Genomic DNA, 9482 nt, shown 5'->3' with positions numbered 1-9482 from the left:
GAAAAGGTAATTATAATGAGTGGAGTACCGAAGGGACAGAAGACACAGAATCAAATACATTTGAAGAAATAATGGGCCCAAAGCTTTCCAAAGTCGATGAAACCTCTAAACCTACAGATTCAAGTAGCTCAGTAAACCCCAAGCAAAGAAAATAAGAAAACTATTCCTAGACACTTCATGATAAAACTGAGCAAAATCACTGACAAAGAGAAAAACTCTAAAGATAGAGAAAAATAGACATGTTAAAAATAACAGCAAAGTTCCCAACTGAAACGGCAAGAGTAGAAGGTAGAGCAACAGCTCCGAGGTCCTGAAACTTATAAAGAAAAAATATATCAAATAGAATTCTATACCCAGAGAAAATACCTTTGAATATTACTATGAAATATATTTCAGATGTTCAAATTTGGAAGAATTCATCTCCAACAGACCTGCGCTGCTAAAAAGGAAAATGATAACGTGTAAGATATAGATCCACACAAAAGAATGGACACTGGTGACTGTAATTACATGGACAAATATATGATTTAAAAAAAAAAAAAAAAAAAAACTTGAATCTTAGAAGACAACTGAGTGGCTGGGTGTGAGGCCTGGGCTGGAGGGGTGGGGTGAGAAGGCGCCGCGCCAGATAAAGGGCAAAGGTTGCCTTGCGCCTGCGCCTTGTGTTCCTGACTGGCTGCGCTCCCTGCCCCCAACACCACCGTCGTCTGGGAAACGGTCCCAGAGCTGCTGAGCCGACCTACTGGTGTCATGGCAGACCCGAAGACAGCAGCTGTGGGGCCGTTGGTGGGAGCGGTGGTCCAGGGCACCAACTCCACTCGCTTTCTGGTTTTCAGTTCAAAAACAGCAGAACTACTTAGTCATCATAAAGTGGAATTAACACAAGAGTTCCCAAAAGAAGGATGGGTGGAACAAGACCCTAAGGAAATTCTTCAGTCTGTCTATGAGTGTATAGCGAGAACGTGTGAGAAACTTGACGAAATGAATATTGATATATCCAACATAAAAGCTGTTGGTATCAGCAATCAGAGGGAAACCACTGTAATCTGGGACAAGTTAACTGGAGAGCCTCTCTACAACGCTGTGGTGTGGCTTGATCTAAGAACCCAGACTACTGTTGAGGATCTTAGTAAAAAAATTCCAGGAAATAGTAACTTCGTCAAGTCTAAGACAGGCCTTCCACTTAGCACTTACTTCAGTGCAGTAAAACTTCGTTGGATGCTTGACAATGTGAGACATGTCCAAAAGGCTGTTGAAGAAGGTAGAGCTCTTTTTGGTACCATTGATTCATGGCTTATCTGGAGTTTGACAGGAGGAGTTAATGGAGGTGTGCATTGTACAGATGTAACAAATGCAAGCAGGACAATGCTTTTTAATATCCATTCTTTGGAATGGGATAAAGAGCTCTGTGACTTTTTTGAAATTCCAATGGACCTTCTTCCAAATGTCTTCAGTTCTTCTGAGATCTATGGCCTAATTAAAACTGGGGCCCTGGAAGGTGTGCCAATATCTGGGTGTTTGGGGGACCAGTGTGCTGCATTAGTAGGACAAATGTGCTTCCAGGAAGGACAAGCCAAAAACACCTATGGAACAGGTTGCTTCTTACTATGTAATACAGGTCGTAAATGTGTGTTTTCTGAACATGGCCTTCTGACCACAATAGCTTACAAATTAGGCAAAGAGAAGCCAGCATATTATGCACTGGAAGGTTCTGTTGCTATAGCGGGTGCTGTTATTCGTTGGCTAAGAGACAATCTTGGAATTATAGAGACCTCAGGAGACATTGAAAAACTTGCTAAAGAAGTAGGAACTTCTTATGGCTGTTACTTTGTCCCAGCCTTTTCAGGGTTATATGCACCTTATTGGGAACCCAGTGCAAGAGGAATACTCTGTGGTCTTACTCAGTTTACCAATAAATGTCATATTGCTTTTGCTGCATTAGAAGCTGTTTGTTTCCAAACCCGAGAGATTTTGGAAGCCATGAACCGTGACTGTGGAATTCCACTTCGTCATTTGCAGGTAGATGGAGGAATGACCAACAACAAAGTTCTTATGCAACTACAAGCAGATATTCTGCATATTCCAGTAATAAAACCCTTTATGCCTGAAACAACTGCACTAGGAGCTGCCATGGCAGCAGGAGCTGCAGAGGGAGTAAGCGTTTGGAGCCTTGAACCCCAGGCTTTGTCGGTTCTCAGGATGGAACGATTTGAACCACAGATCCAGGCCACAGAAAGTGAAATTCGTTATGCCACATGGAAGAAAGCTGTAATGAAGTCAATGGGTTGGGTTACCAGTCAGTCTTCTGAAAGTGGTGATCCTTCTATCTTCTCTAGTATGCCTTTGGGATTTTTTATAGTGAGTAGCATGGTAATGCTAATTGGAGCAAGATATATCTCAGGTATGCCGTAATAATACCAGCCAGGGAGTCCCAAGGTGTAAACATTTTACATAATGAAAGCATACAGCAGTTCTGCCTCTGAATATAATGACACTATTATAGACTCTGATTTTGTTTATAAACCACTTGCTACATGACCCATGAAAACCCTGGACTTGTGACCTGAAATAAAGAAAATATGTTAGAAGAGCACTGTAGAAATATTGAGTGTGTTTTTTAACATCGACAGGGTTGGGCCAGCCATCTTGAAGGCTGACCCCCTCGATTGCCATAACATTCTGCCCCATTCTTTCTAAAATATAGGCTATTAAGATTGTATTCATGGAATCTTTTTATCAACTATCCTCTAACACTTATGGACCCAGATTTGGTTCTTTGTGTTACACACACTTGATTAAGAGCTGTAATTAATCTGCTAAAATTAAGGGACTTTTTGTCATTGTTATTCTTGTTTTTAATAGGCTACAAATCCTCTTTTCTACATATTAGAGCAACTACATCTTCACTGAATGTTTAAGGGAAATATTTGCTAAATTCCTACAATAGAAATTTAGTATTTTCATATTTTAGATATTTTCCTGAAAAATATTTTTCAGATTGAAATTTGTCAGACAATTTACATGATCTCACTAATTACCATTTTACTGAATTATTGTGTGAATCCTAGAGGGACAGGGACACTATTTACCTTTTTTATATCATCTGTATCATATAGAGTAGCTCATTTATAAGTTAAAAGTACATTGTAGTCAGTAGATTATAACATGGATGGTCCTAAATACTTTAAGGTAAACAGCTATATACATTTTGGGGCAATGTGTATACATATTATTTATCAGGAGAAACCAACAAAGGCTACATGTTTTATGTATGTATGTTTTATGATGCTACAAAAAGTATGTTATGATTACACCAGTATTTCTTATAACTTACCCTTTTAATATATTAGCTGGATATACGCTGGGAAAAAAACACTGGAATATTTCAGCAAATATTGCTTTCAAGTAGGAAAAAACAAATGACTGTTCAAACAAAAATAATAATATAGTATGAAATTACAGCATGTCTAAAAGAAAACAATAGCAAATAAGGGGATAAATGAAGGTGTAGTAGTTTGAGACTCATATACTGTGTGGGAAATGATATATCACTTGAAGTTATAGTGATAATGAAAGATATATACTATAAATCCTGAAATAACAAAACAAAATGTTATAATTAGAAGTATACATTAGAACTAAGAAAATATTTAATTCTAAGATACAAAACAGATGAGGAACAAAGAAAAGGTAGGAAAATATGTTTAACCCTAACCATACCAACAAGCACATTAAATGCAAATGATTTGATTACCCCAATTAAAAAGGAAACTTGTTAGATTTAAAAAGCAAGACCAAAATACACACTGCCTCCAAGAAACATACTTTACACATAAAGGAAAAAATAGGTCAAAAGTAAAAGGATAGAAAATGGATATACCCTGTTAATAACAATCAAAAAGAAATATCAGAAAGTAAATTTCAAAGCAAAGAACATTAAAAGTGATAAGATCATTTGCAGTGATAATGGGGTAAATTCAAGAGGACATAACAATTCTAAATATTTATGCATCTCATGATGGAGCTTCAAAATACATAAAATCTTATAGAACTGAAAGAAAAAATAAAAAATTGTGCAATTACAGGAAGATATTTCAATACCTCTTCCTCAATATTTGATAGAAAAAGTAGTTAAGAATTTACTAAGATATGGATTTTAACAATACTATCAAACAACTTGACTTCATTGACATCTATGGAAAATGCCACCCAACAATAGGAGAATACATATTCTTTTCAAGTGCACAGTGAACATTTACCAAAATAGACCATATAGAGCCAAAAAGCAAGCCTCAAAAAATTAAAAAAGATTTGTAACAAAGTATGGTGTCTGAGCACATTAGAATTAAAAATTGACACTAGAAAAATCTTTAGAAAAGTCCCCAAACATTTGAAAACTAAATGAAAAACTTTAAAATAATTGATAATTAAAGAGGTAAAGAGGGAAAATAGAAAGTATCTGGAACTGAGTAGAAATGAAAGCACAACATATTAAAATTTATGAGAGATTGTTAAAGCAGTACTTAAGAAGAAATTTATAGAACTAAATGCCTGTATTAGAAGGGAGAAAAGGTCTTAAATCACTAACCTCTGCTTCTACCTTAAGAAATTAAAAACAGAGTAATAAATTAAGCCCAAGCTAAACAGAAGAAGTAGAGAAATAGTAAAGATGAGAGTAATCAATTAATTCTAAAGAAGATACAAAACAGATACAGAAAATAGAAAACAATCACAAGATGGAAAAATTGATATAACCAAAACTTCGTTCTTTCAGAGTGTGAATATGATAAACTTTTAACCTCCACTAAAAAAAAAGGAGAGAAGACAAAAATTATCAATATCAGGAATGAGAATGACATTACTACTACAGGTCCTGTAGGATATTAAGCATAGTAAAATGAGAATATAGAAATATTATGAAAACTCTATGCCAGTAAATTTGATGACTTGGATAAGATGAACAAATTCATTGGAAAATGCAAACTTCTTAAACTCAGGAAAATATAGATAACCAGAATGGATGTGGCTCCAGTGGTGCAATCGGTTAGCGCGCGGTACTTATAAGGTAACCAGAATGGCTCTATATCTCTTAAAAATATTAAATTTCTAGCTGAAAACCCCTCTTACAAAAAAAAAAACCTCAAGCTCAAGTGGCTTCTTTCACACTTATAAGGAAGACATAATGTCCATTCTACACAAATTTTTCCAGAAGACTGTAAAGAAGGGAACTCATTCTATGAGGCCAGGTTTATAGCATTATCCTGGTTCCAACACCAGGAAAAGAAGATGTTACAAGAAAAAACAACTGTGAACCAATATCTATCATAAACATGGATGCAAAAATTCTAAACAAAATTTTAGCAAAATTAGTTTATCAATATTTGAAAAGAATAATACATCATGACCAAGTTGAGGGAATGTAACAATAGGATAACGAGTCACTGTAATTAGAAAAATCAATGTACTTCACCAGATTAACAAACTAAAAAAGAAAAACTACATGAGATAGAAACTACACAGTAACCAGAATACCTAAAAAACAAAACAAACAAAAAAAGAGTGACTCTACCAAATGCTAGTAAAGATGTAGAAGAACTTGCCTTTCATATGTTTCTTGTGAAAATGTAAAATAGTATAAGCATTTTGGAAAACAGTTTGAGAATTTCTTCAAAAATTAAATATACATATGATCCTAGGTATTTACCCAAGAGAATGAGAACATATGTCCATACAAATACTTGTTCACAGGACTTGTTATGGCCAAAAGCTGTATACAACTCAAATGGCCATCAACAGGTGAAAAGATAAACAAACTATGATATATGCAGACAATGGGATACTATTTAGCAATAAAAAGAATGAACTATTGATAAAAACTATAACATAGTTGAATTTCAAAATAATTAAAGGAAATAAGCCAGAAGAAAAGAGTGTAGTATGATCCTATCCTTAGAAGATTCTAGAAAATTCAAAGTATTATACAGTGTCAGCAGATCAGTGGCTGCCTGGGAACTGGGAGAAGGGTGATGAGAAATTGGCAGGAAGGCTTAGGAGGCGTGATTTTAAATGGGCACAAACAAAATGTGGGCAGCGATAAATATATTTATTATAGTAATTATTGTAGTGGTTTGGAGGATAAATACATATGTCAAAATTAATCAAATCAAACACTTTAAATATTTGCAGTCAATAATACCTCAGTAAAACTATTTTTTAAAGGAGAAAATTATATCCAGACTCTGAAGGAATATAGCCAAAGTTTATTCAAGTAGCTTAATCTCTGCTCTTTATTATGCATACTGATGTATCCTCACTGAGTCTGCAGTGAGCTAGCATGGGGTGTACCAGTTCCTCTCTAGCAGGTCTGTGAGCTCTATTTGAAGTCATTTGTGTGATTAGGCTGGAGAAGTACATGATAATGTCTAGTATCATTTAAAACAAATTAATTTCTCATTTCATTTATCTGGTCATAATTTTCCATCTGGGACCTATTCCAAATGACCTTATGAAGAGTTACAAACAAAGATATCATAAGAAAATCAGAAATAAAAGTCCTCAAACTCAACATCTCACTCTCACTCCTTCCATATGCACTTTCCTGTGCTTATCAGCTTACCTTTTTTTAGGTATCTTTACCTTTAAAAGTCTCATTTTCTTAACTCATAGGAGATTGGTAAATTATAATACTTTACCCCAAGGCTATAAAGGAGCTTCTGTATATTTTATTATAAAATTATCTAATTAATAATTTCTCTATATTGCCACTAAGCAGAACTACATGGTGAAATTATGATGATGGGGTCTCACTGCATGCATGTTATGAAACAGCAGGTCATCATTTAATGTCAGGCATATGTGCAAGTGAGAGGGCATGAACTGGAACACTAACCAGAAGAAACAAAAGCATCTAATTCCGATGCTATTTTCCAAGAAGCCATTTTATAAATTTAAGTTGTGGCTGGGAGGGGAGGAGGCCAGTAAGAAAGAAGAGTCAGAGAGAGAAAAAGTTGGGGGACAGAAAGAGAAAGAGAGAGAGAGAAGAAGAAAAGAGAAACTAGGCGAGGAAGGGAAAGAAATGTTAAGGTATCTGAAGAGAAGTCAGATGTATTATTGAATCTAATTAAAAACACCTCATGTGATATCAATGTAGAAGCAGCACTAAACAGCTAGATCATTTCTGAGTTCTGGGAATGGAAACCATATACGGTGCACTGAGATAAGCATCTCCCCCTCCCCACCCTACTCAGAATCTGAATTGCTATCTGTTTGTGCATGATTTCTGGTGCTTATATTATCATTTTGATATTAATATTCATAATCTACCAAGGAACCTATTGTTTCAATCATAGTAAACCCTCGTTCTCAATGCATGAGTCTAAATGTTATATTATACAATCCTCATTTTGGTGGGAAATTATATACCAACTGTATGACTGCTGTATATGGAAAATTTGCTTTCATGCCTTTTTTTAAATCTTGTGAACTAATAAGATCCCCTAGAGTAATCTTCCAGCAAAGTCTAGAATAAATACAATACCATCTCAGTAAGTCACCTACTTTAACCTCCCAATGAAATGACAGCTCTATAGTCTGTCTATATTCTGATTGTTTCAATCAATACAAAATGAATAAACTTAATAAACTTAATATTTAAATAGCCCCCATCGTTTCCATCAACAACCTTTAAAGCTCAATTTATTTGAGCCTTGGAGAAATTGCATGTGATCCTTGTTCTCTATGTGTTTAGCGTACATTATACTTCATTATCATATCAGCCCTCAACAAAACGATTTATTTCAGAAAACAAAACAAGAGAAATGAGAAGGCCTTGACCTTTGGTGGGAAAAACACCAGAAAAATACAGTCTTACAGTGGTAAGACTGTATTGTTAATTTCGTATTAAACTATATATGAAATTCAGTTTACTGTTAAAAAAAAAACAAATCTTTCTTATATTCAGTTATTAGAATATGTTTTTCAAGTGTCATAGGAAAGTAAAGTTTGGAAAATATTTATAACGCCAAAAATAGTAAGGAAACACTATACTGTCTATACCAGTAGCTTTGAAAGAGAGTTGAGCAAAACCAGGACAAAAATGTTCTAGTAACTGCAAATAATGGTAACTCTATTTTGTTTAGATTTTTCTCTAAACAGAAGTAGACAATATGCTTAATTGCACCTCCCTGTTTCCACCTTTGTGTGGCCTCAGCAATGTGACCAGAGCAGGGCATGAATAGACACCCTGGGAAGGAAACTTTAATTAGGTGTTCTCTCTCCCTCTCTCTCTCTTTCTCTCTCTCTCTCTCTCTCTCTGTTCACTCTCTCTCCTCTGAGAAAAAGTATGGCCTCACTTCACCGAATCAACTGATCATTTCTTCCACATTCTCTTTCAAATAGGTCATGGATATTTACCGTTACCTCAGTTTTACAATTAACAACATTAAGGGAAATAACAAGAAAATCATCTTCACAATCCAAAAAGTTATAGCATTAGTATTTAGGAGATGATTCATCTGGGGAATATGATTAGTTCCATAGAGTTTAGTATTCTCAGAAATACAGTGTTCTCGAAGAAAACTCCAAGACTACATTCATGTGCCAGAAGAGGTTGGAGTTAGGTAAGGTTCAAGAGCGGTGGCTCACGCCTGTAATCCTAGCACTTTGGGAGGCCGAGGCGGGCGGATCACGAGGTCAGGAGATTGAGACTATCCTGGCTAAAATGGTGAAACTCCATCTCTACTGAAAAAATAAAATAAAAAAATAGCCAGGCGTGGTGGCGGGCGCCTGTAGTCCCAGCTACTCGGGAGGCTGAGGCGGGAGAATGGTGTGAACCCAGGAGGTGGAGCTTTCAGTGAGCCGAGATCATGCCACTGCACTCCTGGGCAGCAGAGAAAGTCTCTGTCTCAAAAAAAAAAAAAAAAAAAAAAAAGAGAGAGAGAGAGAGAGACAATCTAATCCAACATCATCTAATACAACGAAGTAGGTGAAAATTTTAAGTCACTTACTAGATGCCATTAAAACATGTTGAAACAAAGATTAGAAAAGAAGTTTTTCGATTTTTAATGTTCCTCTAGTTTCACCCAATTGATAGTGCTTTTCTTGGACTACATCTACCTACACTTCATACTTTCTAAAAGATGAAAGTAAAGGTAATAATAACCATTTATTAGACTTCTTATGAAACTTAGGTAATGTCTTGACCAATGAATAATTTGGGGCACATTTACTTACTCATACACACATACAAATTCTATGGCCCATTAAGCCAGACATATTCTGGAAGATTCTGAACTATAATGAAATAATTCTCTGTTCACTCATGACTTTCTATTCCTGAAAAAAAAACATTTACAGATGATCTGGGGAATCCTTTCAGTTGGCAAGTGAACTGGCAGGTGTATCATTCTTTTCTAGATACAGAGCTTGTTACTAACTTCCATAACATTTGTTTCCTTTCAGATTTACCAGTTCATCCCTTCCTA

The 9482-nt window shown here is 35.4% G+C and overlaps 1 protein-coding gene across 1 annotated transcript; it reads left to right on the top strand.

Annotated features, from left to right (window-relative positions):
• Positions 1 to 662: 662 nt before the first annotated feature.
• On the top strand, positions 663 to 2593 carry GK2 (glycerol kinase 2). Its single transcript, XM_050790027.1, has one exon. The coding sequence runs from the start codon at positions 751 to 753 to the stop codon at positions 2410 to 2412; it is 1662 nt and encodes a 553-aa protein (XP_050645984.1). The 5' UTR covers positions 663 to 750; the 3' UTR covers positions 2413 to 2593.
• Positions 2594 to 9482: the final 6889 nt, after the last annotated feature.

This window comes from Macaca thibetana, chromosome 5 (assembly GCF_024542745.1).
Source record: "Macaca thibetana thibetana isolate TM-01 chromosome 5, ASM2454274v1, whole genome shotgun sequence".
Classification (NCBI taxonomy): Eukaryota; Metazoa; Chordata; class Mammalia; order Primates; family Cercopithecidae; genus Macaca; species Macaca thibetana.
The sequence above is the reverse complement of the archived record's forward strand: the minus strand, read 5'-3'. Positions and strand labels throughout refer to the sequence as shown.

Bases quoted from the DNA above. Each gene is read 5' to 3' on its own strand.
- GK2 (XM_050790027.1), top strand. From the start codon at position 751: ATGGCAGACCCGAAGACAGCAGCTGTGGGGCCGTTGGTGGGAGCGGTG.